This window comes from Diadema antillarum, unplaced genomic scaffold (assembly GCF_040938485.1).
Source record: "Diadema antillarum isolate AM-2024a unplaced genomic scaffold, OU_Dant_1.0 scf00000128, whole genome shotgun sequence".
Taxonomy (NCBI): Eukaryota; Metazoa; Echinodermata; class Echinoidea; order Diadematoida; family Diadematidae; genus Diadema; species Diadema antillarum.
The window spans coordinates 3,526,517-3,547,792 of record NW_027271017.1 but is presented as its reverse complement, the minus strand read 5'-3'; the positions used below and the strand labels follow the sequence as shown (position 1 = coordinate 3,547,792).

The following is a 21,276-nucleotide window of genomic DNA, read 5'->3' as shown; positions in this document are numbered from 1 at the left end:
TGCCTCACAAACAAGACAATTCCTACAATAAACAAATTGCTACTGTCAAAGATATTCACATCGGCATATAAATCATCTCTAGTGGCTCTAATTCTTACTATGCATAAAATTACAACAACAATACATTCTGATCAGCAACATCGCAAGAATTATAGACATACTTGATAAACAAACCAATGCAAGAACAGAGAGAAAAAAACGAAGAAAAAGTCAGAACCTGGACAGATGGTTGCTAGACAGGAATAAGAGGGTAAATGATTGATTACTACGCCTACCTAAAAGAGCTGCTGGTAGTAGGTAGAGGATGACATGACTGTAGCCGCGGACGAGCCTGAGGTACATCAACAGCACGAAGAGGACTACCTCCAAGCACTGTATATGAAAGGCGGATACAACAGACGAGAATAAGCTTGAATAGCAATGCGTATAGATAACATGCTGTCCCATGTCATACAAGTCGCTCCCATTATAACGAACACAGTACGAAATTTCGCCACAACGATTTAAAAATTCAGGTCTGAACTCACTGTCTCGTGTCATACAGGGCGCTCCCGTTACAATGAGCACGGTAAGAAATTACGTCACAACGATTTAAAAATTCAGGTCTGAACTCACTATCTCATGTCATACAGGGCGCTCCCGTTACAACGAACACAGTAAGAAATTTCGTCAAAACGATGTAAAAATTCAGGTCACCAAATTATTGTCAGCAACGCACACGGGGCAAAGTTCCCTTCGGTTATCATGAAATTTCCATATAGGAAAGAAAACTGTCATTTCCGAAGACTTCGTTACAACAGGAGTTTTCTGAACTTCGAGTTTTGTGCACACTTTGTGCATTTGATAGAGATGGACACTGACAAAGAATTAGGGCCTACATATTCAAGGCAATTAATAAACAGCGTCATAAAGTGCGAAAAGGAAGCATAATCAATTATCACATATCTTCGAAAGAATCTTTCTCCCCTCATTTGTAAAACAGAAATCCCCATTGTTGTCAGGTGAAATATTTAAGTTATTATACAATGCATCCATATATTAATATTGCTGTGGGCAACTTTGGTTGGTGTGGAGGGTAAAGACTACAGGCACAGTGAATTTCTGCGTTTACTCTGCACATTGCATTATTTGAAATAAAACAAAAAGCTTGACTATTTAAAATCCAAACAACTTTTGGATAGGAATGGAAAGTCCTGTGAAACTCACTAAGTCGTGTTACATTGAATTACTTGATATGGAAAGAGTACTATCATTATTCAGGTACACTAATTCATATATTGGTTTATCTATAACTCGGTGAAACAAAGGGTGCATGAACCCCACTTACATGCAGGCACACACTGCAATACAATGCTAGTGTGTACACACATTATATACTGCTGTGCTGTCTATAACTGCCTGAATAAGCTATTAACTGAGTATACATCCGCATAAAAATAATCCCACACAAACAAAATCAAAATGCCTACCTTATTATTGCCAATATAAGCACTATGATATTGCTACCACTATTACCATAATATTCATCATCATGTTAACTATATCATATCAGTATCATAATCATTATATAATATCATTACCATATTTAACATTTGTTATAATAATGTTAAATCATCATAATCATTAATTTTAATCATAACATTGATGATGTTTACAAGATGCCAGTTTAAGTGGATGCCAGACACAACGAGAGTTAACTCTTTTTCGGTAAACATCTGAATGTAGCCTCTGGGCGTTTTTCTTTCAAAATTTGAAAAAAAAAAATCTTATGTTTAAGTACTTAATACTAAATGATGGCGAATGAAAATCAGTTGTGAACATACTTACCAGATACACCAAAAATGGCCAGTAGGCAAGTCTTTGTACAAAGTCAGCGGGGTTCAGAGGAATTTCATCCTGAATAAAAAAAAATAGCACAATACCATATACATAATTACAAATGATGCAACCGCGTCTCATGTTAGGAGGTTTATATTTACACTCTGAGATCAAGGCAGCCACAATTTGGTCCTGTTTTGGAGTTGCTTTTATTTTCATTTTTTTATTTTCATTGCAAATACAATGATAGTAATGATGAAGGTAATAATAACACCAACAATAATAATAGTAATGATATTAATGATAATCATAATTTTAACATCTTAAATGTTTTCGAAACATGTTATTACAGATCTAAACAGTATTTCAGAACGAGATCATTTTAATCTTCAAACTTGTCCCATGAGCATGATTACTTATTTTACATTTTTCGTGGATTGGTAATGCATAGTGAGGTGCAGCTGTCTATGTTTGGTGCTGAGTGTAGTGTGTGATGAGTGCTTATGTTTGATGCTGCTGTACTGTTGAGAACATTGTTGTATTTTGTTTTCTTTCATAAAGCACGTAAAATTACTTTAACCCAATTTTCGGTAACCCAGGGTACAGCTGTATATATATATATATATATATATATATATATATATATATATATACATACATATATATATATATATATATATATATATATATACATATATGATATATATATGTATACATATATAAATTATTTCAACAAAATGGTGGATTTCTATTTGGTACCCCATGATACCAAATAGAAATACCAGTACGTATCGTTTGATGATCATATCACTGACTCCTAGAATGTTTGAGACGCATTCTAATGTGGTATGCAACTCCGCTATGAATGCGAATTGAGGTTGCAACTTTTGCTATGAGGCCGATGTCAATACACATTTTTATCATTATTCAGATACAGCAGGCATTCCTTGTGCGCGCGTGCATGTGTGTGTCCGCGTGCGCGTTTTAATCAACATTTTAATTAGCATTATGATGATGATTGGTGATGGTTATTGTTATCGTCATTATAATTACAACTTTAACTCTAATTATCTTTGTAAACATTTTTGCAGGTTTGCCACAGTATAATATGCAATGGATACCCTTACGATTCTGTAAGTTCACTGCCAAAACACTTTCATTTTCAAAACACATTCACTTCAAATCATTTTCATCTGTATCTTAAGAGCCATTACTTTGTGCCACAGTGGAATTCAATTTAGGGCCCACATCATCAGATACATAATCCTCAGCCTGGGCATAATACATGATTTGTCTGATGAGATGATTGGATAACACAGCGTCCCCAAACTTGATGGGCTATGAAAATGCGAATGATTATAGTGACCTGTTTTTAGTGGTTTTTTTTTTTCTTTCCAGAATGACCTAAAGATAAACACGCAAACACGTACTCACACACACACACACACACACACACACACACACACACACTCTCTCTCTCTCTGTCTCTCTCTCTCTCTCTTTCTGTATGTTTCGACGAATATTTGGTCCCTGTATATAATTTTATGAAAAACGAGGATATTTATAAGACCTTCGTCTCTCTTTGTATTCAAGGGTTGATATATTTGCACTTTGCTATGTGTGGGCGGAATTGACTTTTGAAGCACCAAACTCACTTCTTTTTTCAAATGCTTTCAAATTGACAACGTTTAATGCTTGGATTTGTTTGAATCCTCAGCCTCCTCCTTTTATACTCATATAGAATATTTTCACAATAGCAATGTTGGCCCTTCACCACGTACAAAGGTCCCCTGCTGAACTTTGCAGAACACATGATCTGTTTGTACTGGTCGAAGAAACACTCGGAAGCTGCTCACAGCAGGAAATTAGAGGGTTAGATATTTATGCGGATTTTCTGGATTTTGACTTACTGCCCACTTCAAGAAAAAAGCACCTCGTGATCTATATGATGATTACCATTATTGAATCGCTAGATTCAAGAACAGGATAGGTTGTTTCTCATCATATGACAATTCTGGTGATTCCTACCTATTGTGAAAAGATGTGTGCACACTAAATCAGACTTCCATACGTTGCAATGTACATACAAAACTCCATTTGCAGCCCAAACATTGACAGAGAAGTTTACACAAACTGAGCCATTTCAAAGTTAACAAGATTGCCAAACGAAGGTGGGTCAAACCTTGCTCTCTAAAACCAGAAAGGCAACACCCCTATTACAAGATTTAGCAGCCCTGCCTCTGTTATGATATTTAGAAGTTATCCATGTCATACTTCCTAGCCACGCAAAAATGTTAACCCCCCCCCCCCCCCGCTATGTGCATTCGAATTCTTCTGTGATGCATGAATGACAAAGGAAGATACTTTACAATCTTAAAAAGCTGCGGTTATATGCTGTTTTGACGAGCTTGATCATCTGTGACTGCCACTAATATTTCAGGAAATGTTTCGTATGATACATGACAGGATTTGCTTGCATGGGTAACGTGTAAATGCAATAGCCTGATTTATAAAATCCCAAATTTCACCCTGTTCTGTATATCTACACTTTTACATGAAATCTACTGCTTACTTTGTTAAGAAAACCTTTTTGCAAAATAACCACATAATAGTCCCATGATATGCAACAAAGACTAAGTGTTTGTCCCCGTGCAGCCAGTATGGTATTTTTAGATGATAGACATTATCCAATTATTCTTTTAAAGTACCTGAAAATGTAACTGAATGCTTTAATGCTCCTGTTCTTTACTGCAGGAAGCAAATATACAAACATTGACATTTATCCCACTTCGTATTGGTCGGGTTGTTTGACTTGCAAGCAATCTCTGCTGACTCCAAAAGTCACATCGTTCCGTCAGCTAGTGCCAAGCATCTTTTTTCTTTTGTATTTAAACATGAAGCTTATTCAAACTGCCATGCAAATAAAACACAATCCAAGGTAAAAGACTTACATTCCTTGCAACTATGATTTACACTTTAATCTATATCTCAGTCACTTTAAATGACATAACTAGCGGACTAGTACTTTTAAGGTACGCTCCATGCATTTTACGATTTCACACCATGCATTTTACGATTTCACACCGTGAGAACGATATTATAAAAGAATCAGCAAACAATGTGGTGGATTTGTCTTGAAGGTTGTTACCTGTGTTGAGAAAATGACGATCATGCAGGCTCCGATCACAATTATTACTGTTCCTGTTTGGGAGAAAGGAAAATGTGTGTTCAGTAAGTCTTTTTCCCCCTCCTGCTGTATACAATAAAATAATGTGAAAAGCTCTTCTTGTCTAGCCAGCAAACCATTGGTAATGTATGTTTTGCTCGGTTTGCCAGACACAAAAGATTTCGCAATCATTTTGACCATTGGGCTGCGGACAGTTATACTGGCCGCTAGATGGTTGGAGGACTAGGTAGAAACACGTTTATACTGAAAAAAGAAGATGTTGAAAAGGCTGGTACACTTATGGTCTGGTGCTTCACAATAACGGCCAATCTAAACAGAAGTATTCAGGTGTAACACAATCTGTCACAGGGCTTAAAGGGAGTCACCTCTCATTCTTTTTATTAGATAATAGAGCTTTGCTTTCCTAAGAAATACACACAATTGTAAGAAATTCTTTTGAAATTACAACAAGTCAGTAAACAAAGTAATTGCAGCATTTCATCAACAGCGGTAGCCATAAAAAGCAAAAATTTGACCTCAACATCAAGAATGACTGATTTATTTTCTCTGGAGACTACCTAGTAGACCAATATCCACCTACAAACAAAAAGTACTTTACATTTAGTAGCATTTCATCATGACACGTATGCAGTGGCGGATCCAGGCGGGGGTGCACCGGGCGCGAAATAGAATATAAAGAGAAATAAAAAGAAAAAAATGGGGTGGGGTGCGTGCGCCCCCATCCCCCCCCCCCCCCCTTAATTTTGCAATGGCGCCTCCCCTTTACGGAATTCCTGGATCCGCCCCTGCGTATGTAAGAATAATCATTACAAAACTACAATACAACAATCTCCCATTTTAACAGTGACGGCTGATGCAAAACTATTCAGTGTATGGTAGATGGCATCACTGAACCATCAGGGTGCTTATTCAGGGGTGGTCTGACGATGAATATAAAGGAATTTCTTTCATTGAAAGGACATAATTCATATCCATATAAGAGAATACAGAATATGGCTGAATTTTTGGCTTGCTTAGCCATGCAGGTATGCGTTGTTTGTCCATTGATGTGATGTGATGTCAAAGACTAAAGTTGTTCTATAACATCTCTAGCTTTGATCAATCCTTTATAGAGTAAGACATATTTGACCTATAACCCGTATACAAAGTAGCTCATTAAAGATAAAAACAGTGAGCTTTCCAATTTACTCTATGACGTCACAGCCAAGGACAATTTTCTGTGACATGCAAGAATTAATCGTTATTTAAGGGTAATGAATTAATTAATCAAAAATCTATGAGTTTTATAAAAGTTGAACAGGGACTGGACACATTGATAATATATCTAACATTTATATATGTTATGATACACTGACTGATTTGACGGTTGATCAAATATTTCGAAGTATACATAAAAGATATTTATCTCACCTAAAACGTCTTGACATCTCAGTTTCTCTCCGAAGCATCTTGATATATAAGCATTGGCTGAAAGTACACCAAAAAAAAGGAATAGAGAGGACTAAGCATTTATTGTTTCTTCTTAATTTCTTGTATGCATGTCATTTTGTAATGCGCAGTAGAGTATATCATTATAGTAGCTGCGCAATATAAATGTCCTTTTATTATTATTATTATTATTAATCAATCTACCCCACCCCCCCCCCCATCTCTTACGTACTTCATCTTGACATAAGAATGCCTGACAGGAAGAGTAAGCACATCATACTTTATACAACATCACTTATTTTGCTATGTAGCCTTTAATCAAGTGTATTTCTGCCAGTGAAAGCCTCCCTCATCTTAACTAAAAGGAAATTGTTAACAAAAACAAAAATCCTCGTTAAAGCACAATTTTCTCCACTACAAAGCATTGAATCATGGCAACACATACAAATCACTCTTCATATCACAACACCAGTATTGTTTTGTGACTTTCGTCAAAAATGGTTCTACATACATGCATTTTCTTACTGCTGCTCAAAAGAATACGTATATATACACTAAAACACACCTAGGCCTAATTACAAAGGACGTCACTTCAGATAAATTTTGCCTCCAGTCATATTATTTGAGGGATGAAAAGCACGTGGACCACAGCCATCTACATCGAGACAGGGAGGTGGGAAGTCTCTTCCCACCTCCATGATCGACATTAGCAGTGGCCCCACTTGGCCCGGGGCAACTAAAAACTGATGTAAGGCCACCAAATTTTCAAAAACGTTGATCATTAATGTGGCCCGATTTGGCAACTAAAATTCAAATGGATTGTTCTATTTAATTTTATTTCGGGTCACCAAAACTTTACATTTAACGTTTTAGTAGTCCGAATGGGGCCAACAGAGGAAGCTAAATAGTGTTAAGCCGTGCAGTTATACAATAATGTTATACGTGTCATTGGGCACTAACATCTAACGTTTCTCTCAGCTCAAACTGCACAATTCCAAAGCCACCTATATAGTATAGGGGAAAACGGTGCCTAGACAGATGTACACAATGTATGGATCAGGCACACCGCACCTCCAACAAAATGCCTGATACTCGATCTACAACAGTCCAGTCCATTGTCAATGAATTGAGTGGGTGCATGTCTGCCAGATTTGCAACAAAAGCAGAGATCTGTTTGAACAGCGAAACTATTTCACGTACTCCATGGGGCTCGGTCGTCTCCTTATGACGATTCAAAGAATCTAGTGTGACTGGCATATAATTGAGGAGTGTTGTGTGAAGAAAATAATATATAATAAATTCTGCTTGTGTAACTCTCTCAGGAGCCAGTGAGCTCTGATTCGAAAAGATTGGCTGGGATTCCCCCCCCCCCCCCCCAAAAAAAAAAAAACACCACCACCACCACCAACAACAACAACAACAACAACAACAAAAACCCAGATAAATTCTGTTTTACCAAAGCATTTTTTTCTTTTTACATTTAACTACTGTTGTACTGGGGTGCGGCAACTCCACAAAAAAACTGCATCGAGGTCCGTTCAATTAGAGAGGTCAACCAAAGCTAAGAGTGTAGCTCTCAAATTTCATGATATTTACAAAAGAGTCAGGCACAGAGATACACACACGCACACATGCACACACGCACACACAAAGAGCAAAGCGAATTTCTAGATGTTCAATGCTGGACTAGACTCGCTAGAGTTATAAGGCATCGTAGCAAGGCCAGAAAGCATGTAAAGGGAACACAGCTTTCTCTCTTTTACACACGACATTTCTGCACAGACGAATTTTCAGTTCAGTCTTTGCTAATTGCTAATTTTATACAATACCATGTCCCCCAGACTATCATATTTTGTTTCCTTCTATCCAATACTACTACATAAATTACATAGACTGGGTATATGCCACACGGGTGTACTTTCTAACAGAATGTCGTGTCTGGTCTGTGTGCCGCATTTTAGAAGCAAGAAAAAGAAATGAGCTATTACTGGCATCTGACTGCAGAATAAAAAGTGTTATGTGTCGCTACAGTAATATCTGAATCACAGCAGAGAAAACAGAACAAAACAAATGCTACTTGACATACACACTGGGCTTGGCAAGCATTCAGCCCAATAACAGACTGTATACCGAATTTCGATTGGAAGCACACAAAATCATCGTAAAGCTACGACATTATAAAACAGACTCGCGCTAGAAGTTCAGCACAGATGAAAATAAGTATGGTTTTATTCCAGTTTATTTCCTCTAAAATGGAAGAGAGTGAATACGCATATTTGTCAAATTTGTATATCACAGACCGTGTGTGATAAAGATTATGCAAAGAAATTTGAAATAATTGAAACAGGATTTAAAAAGGATGGGTCATGTGGAAATGTCTTTTATCATTCACAACTCATGTTCAAAATGTATCATTTATGACATATCACTTAGACAGTCAAGTACATTGTTTGGTTTGTACACCCACACAAAAATGTTAGCACACAATATAGTGATGTATTCTCAATCAATAGCTGTAGAAGAAATTACACACAACAAACCATATGGGGCAATGTGTTACAACATAATTATACAACAACATATGGCCAAAATTTTTACAGTTGAACATCTTTAGGTCTTTATGAAAAATGAATAGATTATCTAAATAGTATACATTTTCGGTTCTATTATCTCTTTGCCCCTAATAGGAAGATCGTAATGTGTATACTTTTACTTCTCATTAAAAGAAGATAAATGAATACTTAAAGACGAGAAAATCAAAAGAAATGGTTATGCAACATGCATCTTATAAGCATTGTATGGACGGAAATCAGTAATAGTCATCGACATTAAACATTGTATGCAAAGAACACAAAAGATTTAAAAGTGTTTGTTCTTGTTGTTTTGTTTGTTTGTTTGTTTGTTTGTTTGTTTGTTTGTTTGTTTGTTTGTTTGTTTTATTAAATTCAAATTCTATCACACATAGGACATTTTGGGAATAGATGTTTCCCCAGCATCTCTGAAGGAGAGATGCATATTCTGGTCATTTAAGAGTGATATCGCAAACATGCACACAGACAAAAACATTTAAGCATACATACATACATACATACAAAGAGATTCCACTCTCCCGTTTTCGACGGGAGATCTCCCGCCGAAAGCCCATCTTTGCAAAATCTCCCGTTCTCCTGTTTGAGATTTGATTTCTCCCGCCCTGGCTCTGTGTCTCCCGGTGGAAAGGATTTCTTACTTATTGCTATCGTATGTTGAAAAAATAAGCCTTAGATAGCTCCAGAGAACATCTAGAACCATAGGAACTTCGCGCTTCGCACGCATCAACTTGGAGTCTCCCGTTTGCTAGGGGTTTCGGCCGGGAGAATCTCCAGATCAGAAGGTGCTTTGGGTTGGAGACCCTGTAGAAATACATGAACATGCACACATATGCATATGTATCAACACACACACACACACACACACACACACACACACACACACACAAACAAACACACACAAATATATATACTGTGTATGTACGTATGTGTATGTTATCTATAAACTGACCACAATTTAAATTTCAGTATTATAAAATAACTGGTTTCATAAGATAGATGGGTTATATACTGGCATCAATTCGCTCATCACCACAAAGACATGAAATTTTATATTTGTCATAGTGCTTTCATATGAAATATTTTTCCTCGGGGCAATATTTCTTCTCTGAACACAAGCTCGTAACACTACTGTAACTCAAACATACCAGCTTCTATGCAGCGGAAGTCATATAAACTGCCTCATGTTTCTCCATCAAAAATCATCGCTTTCAAGGAAGAAATCACCTTTCACTTTCCATGGAATATATAGATTATCATACAAAGTTACTTCATGTCCAAATTATCTTAAGAAACAACACAAAAATAGTCTTTTTATTCCCGGGAGAAGTCCCACGGGAAAAAAAAGAAGAAAACAAAAACAGAGACAAACACCAATGCTCAACTGGTTTGAAAGAGATCTATTTTGCATTGTCTTGTCTTATTAAGTTTTCGTTTCTTATTCCTTTAGTTTCCTTCTTTTTTTTTTTCTTTTAGGGGAGGGAAAGAGTTCGAAGGTAATTCCCATCGGAACCATCCACATCCCTTCACATTCAAGGTTGTAATGCAAATTGTTCCAATAGTCAAATAAGTGTCGACTGTAAAGCAGCGGAAAGTTGCATTGCTCTCTCAGAATACAAAATCTTAATGAATTGCATCTGAGTTTAAATGCTTGAAAGGAAACTTTGGTCGGTCTTCAGTTCTCTGTTTCGTTTGTTGTTGATGGTGGCTAATTTGTATTTCTGAGATCACAATTGCACTGAAAAGTCACGTTACATATTCAAAGGATTGAAGATATGATTATGATGCAAAACTCATGGCACTGCGTACAGAATGTACCTTGTCAGAAAAAATAAATAAAATGATAGCCTATGTACGAGCTGTGTCGCTGGTGTTTATCTCCCGACAATGAAACTAATTTTTAATTTTAGTTCAGATTATGCAACGTTGCACATTTATTGTACTTGTGAAGGTTGTGTTGTGTTATGTAACAGAAAAATAGAAAGTAATCCAGCCAGGAATGTGGAGGATATAATCACTTTGGCAAAATCACAACAGGTTGACCAATCTGCAAAACGCCTTTTTTTTTTAAAAGTTGTCTCCTTCATTAACAGAGTAAACAGAACATAAGCAATTAAAAAGAAACTATTGTTGAAAGTAAGGATTAAAATGACTCTTCCGTTCTTATCACAGGCATTTTGTTGCCATTGCGTTTGTCTGTTTGTCTGTGTGTATGTTAGTTTTGGTTTGTTTGTTTGGTTTTTTTTTTGGCTTCTCCGTTTCCGTTTTTGTTTCTTTTGTTTCTGAGCGAGCCACTTCAGTGAATACTAGAAGTCACTGGACACTACTGGACACTACTGGACACTAGGGACACAAATTATTGTGTTGCTGTCCCCGAGACTGCTTTTCTCTTTACTTAGAAGGTCTCTTTCTTCAGAGGGAGACACTAGACGGATTTTTACAGATTAACGTTTGAGGGAATGAAGCTGTTACTGTGAAGAAAGTATGACTTTTTTTTTTTTACTTTCTGAAACCTAATATCAAATGAAATAAAAGAAGTCATGCATGGATCAAGGTAATCCTCGTTCCACTTCTCGGTTTTGAGGTGAAAAAAAAATGGGTTCTGGAACAGATTTTTAGTTTGCAACATTCTTGGGTGTAAATCCTTATCTACTGTAACACTTCATATTTTCACATATTAAAGGTTCTGTTTTCCTTTGGGAGGAGTGATTTAAAAATATGTTCAAGACATCACAGATATATATACACTCTGCAAAAAAAAAGAAGAAGAAGAAAGTAAACACTTTTTCGAGTTCATAGTTTTCAGAGAAGAATTTGATGAAATCAATGTCTTATATACCATATCAAAGGTAATTTAAGTTGCTATCAAGCTAGTAGATCAATACAAGGAAAAACTACGTGTGAGTGAACACATTCATCTTTGCCCTCCAAGGCACTAAAGTCAAAATTGCAAAATTTGACTTGTTGTCTTTTATTTGGCAATGCCTTCAAGATAATAATGACAACAGAAAGCAAGTTTAATACAATGAGAGACATAAATGAAATAGTGAAAAATAGTTTTTGTCCTCTTTATCTCGTTATAACCTCAAACGAAAAATGAAAAGGGGAAATATTCAATAGGGATATATATATAAATAGGGAGTAATGGCAGAATTACAGAATTTTTTTATTTCACTCTTTTTATTTTGTAATTTAAGGGTTCATGAGATAAATTTAAGAACCAAATATTATACACAACTTTCTTAATTTCAAAACAAATTGAAATTTCTACCATTTTCCGTCATATTGCTTCTTATCTTATTTCATTTGAATTTGGGTTTGACACAAAATTCTTCATTTTTCTCCCTTAATTTTGGCCTTTATTGATATTTTGGGCTTCAAAGATATTATTGAGATCAAAGGTTAATTTTTGCAAATTAATTCACGTATCTGATTGTGTTAAATTTATCTTTTGTTTTTACTGTTATATGGAAGAGCAGTTAGGCATGAATGACAACTTGTTCATTTTTGCAGTTTTTACTTTCGTACCTTAGAAAAGAAAAACAAAGGTGTTCACTCATGCGTAAAGTCTCCCTTTTCATTGACCTATCAGGTCGATAATCATTTAAATTACCTTCAATATGGTATGTAGTACATTACCTTTTAGCAAAAATTTTATGAGAAATATCAACTTGAAAAAGTGTTTACTTTGTGTGTTTTTTTTTGTTTTTTTTTTGTTTTTGTTTTTGTTTTTTTGCTGCGTGATATATTTGATATATATTTTTATGGCAAATTAATTACATTATAACTCCTCAATTCATTGAAATGAAATAGGTCGTGCGTGTATTAAAATGTAATCCTACTACATAACTCAAAATCTTAAGGGCAATTTTCTCTTTGGATTCCTTTTTGTTGTAGTTGCTTTTTGGTCAACATTCTTGGCTGTATTTACACGCACAGTAACACTACATTCCTTTTGCAGATTAATGTATACGGGAATGCTGTTTTACAAAAAAAAATATGGCATTTTGTTTGCATTCTGAAACTTACACTACTAAATGAAACAAAATAGTCCATGCTCGCATTACAGTAGTCCTTATCCTAGCTCTATAAGTTTTGAGGTGAACCTAGAAAAAAATTCTTTGACATGATTTTTTTTTTCTGCCATAGGCTATAATTCTCTGAACTGAAAAGGAATAGCATACATTTGCACTAATTTGGGTCTAAGAAGACAGGCAATGATGTGATACACTGTATTTATGCCAACGAGAAAGTGAAAGGATTAAAGATAATTGGATTTTAAACCATATCCAGTACCCCCTACAAATACCTGCACAATTTCCACAGGAGTAACATTAAATTGTCTTTTCTGAACTTTCATGTTCAAGTATATTGACTGATATGTTTTACATGTGAAGAATGATGAAATTGAAATTTCATGAATGAATTTCACAGATTCAATGATAATTTGTCTCTTTCTAATTGTGTGAGAAGATTAACACTAGGGTTAAATAAAATGAATATGAGAGACCAGTTTTTATGTTATACTCCACGCCTAAATTCTACCGCGGTGCGCCATAAGATGTACAGGGCACATTGCTGCTACGGAGACCTAATTTTTTGCAATCGGTGATAACGACCCAAGTGCTATTTCAGCATTATCATGACTTTTGCAACGTAATGGCAATGGTGAAAGTAACACTTTTTAAAATCATTGAGGAAATAACAGAGAGATAGTAAAATTTTCATATCATTGACAGAGTTATAGAGAAAATGTTTAGCTGGGTTAGGAAAAGATGCAGCTTCAATTCTTCTTTTTTAAGTTAATAATTCCACATAGGCAAACTTCAACTTGGCGCACAATGTCGGATTTTAAACCGCATCATTTAAATACATGTAAGAACTACACATATTACACTTTCATGTATATATCTCAAAGTAAACGCACCTATCCTGTAGTTTTAAGCGTGTGTCACTTTGAAAATGAATGAATGTATCCTTTTTATGCTTTACAATGTAATGAAATGAATTCATGTAAAAGGAATGCAATGGGTCTTCTGCAATGTATGCTAAGGTATAGAGGTGGCGGGTATAATATGTTAAAGGACAAGTTCACCTTCATAAACATAAGGATTGAGAAAATGCAACAATATTAGTAGAACACATCAGTGAAAGTTTGAGGAAAATTGGACAATCGATGCAAAAGTTATGAATTTTTTAAATTTTTGTGTTGGAACCGCTGGATGAGGAGACTACTACAGCTTGTGAGTCATATGCGTACAACAGTACAAAGAAAATATAAAAGAAAATTCAACATATTTTCACTTTTTTCGCATAATAAAAGAGCAATTGACTTGCCTCTTTCTAAAGGCAGGGGGAATAATATTACCCATAACATTTATCGGTAACGAGTCAGGGGGATGTGTACTTTTTTCAAAAGATGGAATTTTGTGAAATTCTCTTTATATTTTCCTTATATTGTTGTACGCATGTGACATCTAAGTTATTCATACACTGCAGTAGTCTTCTCATCCAGCGGGTACTGCACAAAAACTTCAAGAATTCATAACTTTTGAACGGATTGTCTGATTTTCCTCAAACTTTCAATGATGTGTTCTACTAATATTGCTACATTCTCTCAATCCTTATGTTTATGAAGGTGAACTTGTCCTTTAATGGACTAAACTTTGATCACTTCCGACTTCGGGCAAGTAATTTGATAGCTTCATACTGAACGAAGCAAGATCATGCTCAAGACCATTTTACCACTTCCTGCAACAAAGCTTCACAGACAGACACACATATACCAGAGGCGGATCCATTGCAGGAATTCCGTAAAGGGGAGGCGCCTTTGCAAAATTTGAGCGGGGCTCACGCACCCCCCCCCCCCCCGTTTTTCTTTTTTTTTTCTTTTGTTTTAACCAAAAATAAAGAGGGGGCCGCGCCCGGTGCGCCCTCCCCCGGAATCCGCCACTGCACACACATAAGCGCACACAGACATACATGAAATATCATGCATCTGTAACCACTGCAAACCACTGCACAAGACAGCAGCTTTCCAATCACTGTGCACGTGTGGCGTTGTGAGTGAATCCTACTCCAGGCATCTACTAGAGTGCGGTACCCTGTTTTTTAACTATTCACAGCCCAGGGGCGGATCCAGGAATTCTGTAAAGGGGGGGGGGGGCGTGACTAATATTTCTGGTGCCACTTCCGGGTTTCAATTCATTTTTTCTTTTGTTTTTAACGAAAAATAAAGGGGGGCGTGCGCCGGTTGCGCCCCCCTCTGGATCCGCCACTGAAGCCTGCACCTTTGTCATCAATTATGAGGGAACAAAAGGACGACAGAATCAGGACATGCAGTAAAGCATAGAATAGTCAAAAATGCACAGAGTGGTTGTAGGTACCAGCACTTCAGCTTTACCTTGAGTGGTAAGCCTTCAGGGCAGGAAAAATAATCATACATGTACAAAGAAACGCATTATGGTTAATCTTTTCAAAAATGCATACGGACGTGAGACATTATTACTGGCTTCGATCGGGATAAGGCATTTTTCTTTCCTGTCTTTTTGGGTTGAAGTTAACGTAGACATGCTGAAGTCCACATTATATTCTCTTTCAATACGTTTGGAAAGTACTGAGGTTCGACTTGATATTTTAGTTCAATCCATCTTATTCAAAATTGTGCGGATGCGAAAAAAAAACCCAACATTTTCATCACATAGACAGTAACAACGACTAATGGATGATAGTCATTACCTGGTTATGTATTCGAATCTCTAAGACTTGAAAAATCAAATCTATACATTTTATAAATATATACTAGTCATGACTTTAACATCATCTTAAAAGCTGCACCTTAAATACAGGAGAATACTTTTTTTGGCTTTGCTGTCCTGCATTTTCAGCAATTTCAAAAGTTTTGTTCAACATGAAATGAATTTCTATTTCCTCAAAATTATTATTTTTTTCTTCGCCTTCTGATGGATAAATTAACAAAATCAGGGATTCTCCTATCCCCTATGACCGTGTCATCACTAGCCCGTTGAAATTAAGCATTCAGTCAAATATACATTATCTTCCCTTTTAAACTTTTTTTTTTTGCATGTAGAGGCACTACTCACGATGGCAACACATTATTTTCACAATATCTATAAATCATCTTTTTCCTGCCAATGCAGCAATCTTTTACGACTGTGCCACATAGCCCTGACTGCTGCTTTCCGACTGTGGTAAGAACCAACCAACCAACAAACCAACAAACAAACAAAAGCAGGGTGTTTGCAAGTGGTAACAGGTGCCCATCCAGGCAGAGAGTTTGATAATAGACTTATTAATTTTGTAATATGATATCACCGATTTCTTTCTCATTGTTATCACTGGTGCAGGAAGGTGTATTTTCCGCACAATTTCTGGGCGGGTCTTGGCAGGATGCATTTTATGCAAAGAGTTCACGAAGAGTTTTATCGCAAAACGACCTAACTCCATTCTTCTTAAGTTGAGATATTTGTGATTAATGCTGCTAAAAGGAAAATAGTAAGAAAATACAGGATATTTTCAATCATAACTTCTAGAATATCTTAGGTCACAAGTGAGGTATTACTGGAAAGGTTTAACTTTGCTCTTATCTGATGATGGACTTGTCTTTGAAATGTTTAAAAATGGCGCTTAGCTCATTTTGCAATAAAACTCTTCAGATATACATAACTTTGGAAATATGACTGAAGGACTTTAACGATATAATCAAAGGGTTACAATATTTGCATAATCTAACAAACATAGTATCTGTATATCTATTCATTTATCTATTTCTGACATCTACGCAAGGGAATCCATTTACCAGACATAAATTATTGTAGGTGATCTTCTTCATGCAGGGCCCTGCTAAACACAACACTTATCATATGGGACACGTGCATTATCAATGATTCAATGCTAATTTTTCCTCTTTTTTTTTTTTACAAAAGAAAAAGAAAGTTGAGGAGACACCTTTACAGGTACTCTTATGCTACTGGGGATTTTTCTTTACAGAAGGATTCTACCCATATGCTGCGTGCTGATAGCAAAATATCAGCAGAACTTTAAAAACTCGAAAGTGGACTTACCCACAACTGTTGTTGTACCAAGAGGTGCGATCACAGAAGCGGGGCCGAAGCCGTAGGCCAAGAAATTACCCCCCTCTCCTAGGATCATGAGTCCAATACCAAGCCACCAGATCCAGCTTTTGAGATACTCGCTGTGTCCAAGAGGGTCAAGGCCTTGCGATGCTCTTCTCTCATGGATCTTCGTCAGAGCATATTTCTGGTGCAGCCAGAATATAATTCGACTTTAGGAACCATCATCAAATGGATTCAAATTGAACTAAATGGTTTGAACGGCATCTACCATGTATTGAATGTGTTTTTCATCTTATTCATACAGACAAGGAGTTGTCTAAAGCTGTGCATGCAGGTAAAGTAACTTTACGGGGAATGTAAGCATGGTAATTATTGTTGGATTAAAGTATATCAGAATGGTATTTTATGACGTGTTTAGCTCAAATAGCAATAAGAGTAATAATGTTATCTTCAGATCCAAAGACAGATTGTATCCATTAGGTAACATCAGCTATGTGTCGGATGGGATACTAAGACAAAAATTTCCTCAAGTATGCTGCATTATACAGCATGTTTCATCTTCGCTGTTTAACTATCAACAACATGTTACAAAACAAGAGAGCATCTATAGTCAAGGGCATTATTGTTAATAGCCTATAGCTCAGGTTCTCCTATAAGGGGGATGCTCTATGACAATAGCAAGTTAGATATATTATGAAAACGTTAGACTGTAGAACATCCATTTAAAAAAAAAATCATTAAAATCGAAGTACATGTATTCTCATTCTCAAGATTCCCGATCGACTTAAACTCTTCAATTTAGATAATAAAAGGACTTTTTGGAATGCTGTCATTCTCGAAATTCTCAAGTGTAATCAGTATTGCAGCGTATTCCTAAGGCAATGCCTTTAGATGCATGTAAACAAAGGGATTGGTCTACATCAACACAAGACTAGAACATTAGTAAAGGAAGAGCATCTTTCTGCAGGTATCCCAGAGTGAAAAGAAAAAATCTAAAAATCGAATACTACTCTGAAAACTAACTGCTCTGAAATCTGTGTCGCATTCATGAGGAACGTATTCAGCCTTTCACATGCAATCTGCTTATTCTCATTTATGAACATTTAGTTTTACGACAGCTAATGTATAAAGTATTTGTGTAGCAAGAAAGTTTGTGTACATGTTGATAAAAGTGTGTGAAGAATATGATGGACAAACATACAATGTAGAGGTATGTAAACATTAATTCCTAATCAAGTACAGCGTATTGCCACACCTTATGTATCACCTTAAACCTTACGAGAGTGACACAGACGTCAACATGTTTTGTATATATCTATATATTCAGGAATGTTGGAACTCTTTTATTCTTTTACCTGTATATTCATGGAGACGCTGATCATAAGGTTGCCTCCAATGGCCAAACATACTCCTAACACCAGTGACTACAATCACAGGGAAGAATAACAAAAACAAAGATCATAATAGTATCTGACCGAATCAAAAGCCCATTTTGTTGTGCAACAATCATAAGGGAAAAAACGGGAAAAAACAAAAACAAACAAAAACAAAACAAGGATCAAGAATGGCATATGACCCAATCAAAGATACAATTTTAAATCTATCTTACTTTGTTGTACAATACATATTATTATATTCAAATTCATGAAATTCTTCCATCGAGATGTTTGGGTACGCACACTCATGATTTCTTTTATCATGGCTACTACTAAAAAACACTGATCAATTCGGTGCTTATTTACGTCGATGTAGGGCAGTCTGTCAATCAGTTACAATATAGAAAAATATAATATACATAACATGCAGACGGAGAGAATAACACACTTTTTAGCATAATGAATCATGAATATGCTTCTCTTCCACAACGGGCAATACAATTATATAACATTAGTTATCAAACTGGATTGCCAAGAACATAAAGGTGGTAGCCCTGCGCCCATATTGCCCTCCTCCACCTGTACATAAAGTGAATAACTAATAATTATGCACTTGAAGGATACTTACCACCGTGACCACACTCACAGCAAGACAATAAGATTTTCATTATTTCTAATAGTCCTCATAACACAAATTTACACCCAGGATTTTTTCTTAAAATTGCATGACATACAATTATTCCACAACTATTTTGCGTTAATCTGATATGATTATCTCTATTAAGTCATCAATGCATGAAATTAAAGAATTCTGGTAAAGGCTTTAACTTGTGCAAGGTTCAATGGACATAACGGAGTAAGCTCACTTTCCTGTTACTTTGGTAAAGAAGCTGTCCCCCCCCCCCCCCCCCCCCAAAAAAAAAAAAAACACACACACAAAAAACACAAAAAAAAACACAACAACGAACAACAACAACAAACATATATATATATATATATATATATATTCATATATTTGATTGGTAGCTTCAAACTCTGATCAATCTTACAGCTACATAAACGTGGAAGAAACAACGAATATTCTCTCGATCACTGGCCTAATAAACTGTCGTAAAGCATGACTGAAATAGTCTGACTTATTGGATGGCATGTACATGCAATGTAGAAAACTACCAGATGGATCTTCTCTTAAGTCGGTGTGTGTAGGTCATTAAAGTATGCACTTTCTGTCAGCCTGTCATTGAAGATTAAGCCTACATAAATGAACTTCCATTAACAATATAATCACAAGAATACAAACGAACCGATGGTACGAGCGGAGTCGAAATTCCCAGGTTTGATCCCGGCGGATCGGATGTACTACCATGGCTTTCCGTGGCGGGTGAAGTTACAGACATCTCGCTTTCCCCTTCTTCCAATGGGCCAGCGTAGGAACGTCAAAACTGGTAGACGCCGATGTCCGGTTTACCGAATACGACGAGGAGAAGGTTCGCTTGATTTGTTACGGTGAAACATTATATCTATGACCGGATTTTCGGTGCGTTGATTTGTAGCACTAAAGTCCATCGTGGTACTCCATTTCACCCGTTTCCTGCCTACCGTTCTCTCACGATCTCTCAGACAATGAACACTAATTTTCACCTCCGATCACATCATCTCTTCAGTTGTTCTTTTCCCATAGATTTGGTCCGTCCATTTGGTTTGACTAATCCCCGACAAAAGTTGACGCTACCAAGTAGGCCTACCGACTGTGCGGCAGGTTTAGTAAAGGAAATCACAGGTGTCTACTCCAGAAAGGGTTGTGGGAAACTTCAAATATTCCTCGACTTTTTTTCAGTCCATGACCATCCGAGCGTGCGAATACACTCAATACGTTTGCCAAGCGAACCGCATCTTTTTCTTATACCTAGTCCCCGCGGCAACTCTCTTCGGGGACGGTAATTCAGCTTTCAGCCTCATGTGATGCAAACAAAAACCTATGGAACAACTTGAAATTTGGCGTACCGCTAACAATAGCTCAAAGAACACTCCCAGATCGCATGACTGCCCATAGAGCCTAGGGAGCCTAGACATGCCATGCTGTCAGTACGCAGCAGCTGATCGAGACACACCCACAGTTATGTCTCCCTCTAGTGCCTGGAACACGCATAGGGGACTTCCCTTCCTTATATTACTTTTACTTCAACGATGCGGCGGGAGACGAGGGTCGGTACTGTAAGAAATCTGCCCAACAACCGCCCAATATCCTGGGACTTTTACGTTTATCTGACCTCATAGCTTTAACTTGTTCTGTGCCAGTGAGTCAAATGAGCACAAATGTTCTACATAAACCTATAAACAGGAAATACACGTGGCACATAGATGGTTAAAGGCATAATTTACCATTTGCAGATGAAACAAAAACCCAGCATTAGTGCTTTGAAATAGTTCTAAAATATGAGTTAGGGATAGAAACAACCACTGTGAAAATTTGAAGCAATAAAATCGATGCTAAGCATTGTAAAATATACAAAATTCGAAAAATAGATATAATAAAAATGCTTCCAGACTAATCCGTCTACAGTTATGGTTTATTGAAAAAATTACTCATATTATTATCTCCTTATATTTTAGGCTTTATTGCAAAATGTTATATGGTAGGATGTTTTGTGGTACAACAGACCTACGCATATGCATCAAATGTGATATCTTGAACATTTTTATAAATCACTGCTCCCAAAGGTAAATAGGACCTTTAATGCAGACGTGGACACCCTTAATTCAATGCAATTCAATTGAAATGA

At 36.5% G+C, this 21,276-nt stretch overlaps 1 protein-coding gene across 1 annotated transcript in view; it reads right to left on the bottom strand.

Moving 5' to 3' along the window:
• LOC139720488 (NIPA-like protein 2) overlaps window positions 1-20,369 on the bottom strand; it is a 31,735-nt gene extending 11,366 nt beyond the window's left edge. The window contains exons 1-7 of the mRNA XM_071631841.1: window positions 19,798-20,369; window positions 18,473-18,541; window positions 17,106-17,301; window positions 6,416-6,472; window positions 4,967-5,019; window positions 1,828-1,896; window positions 276-372 (exon numbers count right to left, since the gene is read on the bottom strand). Of these exons, the coding sequence (XP_071487942.1) occupies window positions 276-372; window positions 1,828-1,896; window positions 4,967-5,019; window positions 6,416-6,472; window positions 17,106-17,301; window positions 18,473-18,541; window positions 19,798-19,890 (634 nt within the window). The 5' untranslated portion in view covers window positions 19,891-20,369. The remainder of the gene's footprint in view (window positions 1-275; window positions 373-1,827; window positions 1,897-4,966; window positions 5,020-6,415; window positions 6,473-17,105; window positions 17,302-18,472; window positions 18,542-19,797) is intronic.
• Between the last annotated feature and the right edge of the window lie 907 nt (window positions 20,370-21,276).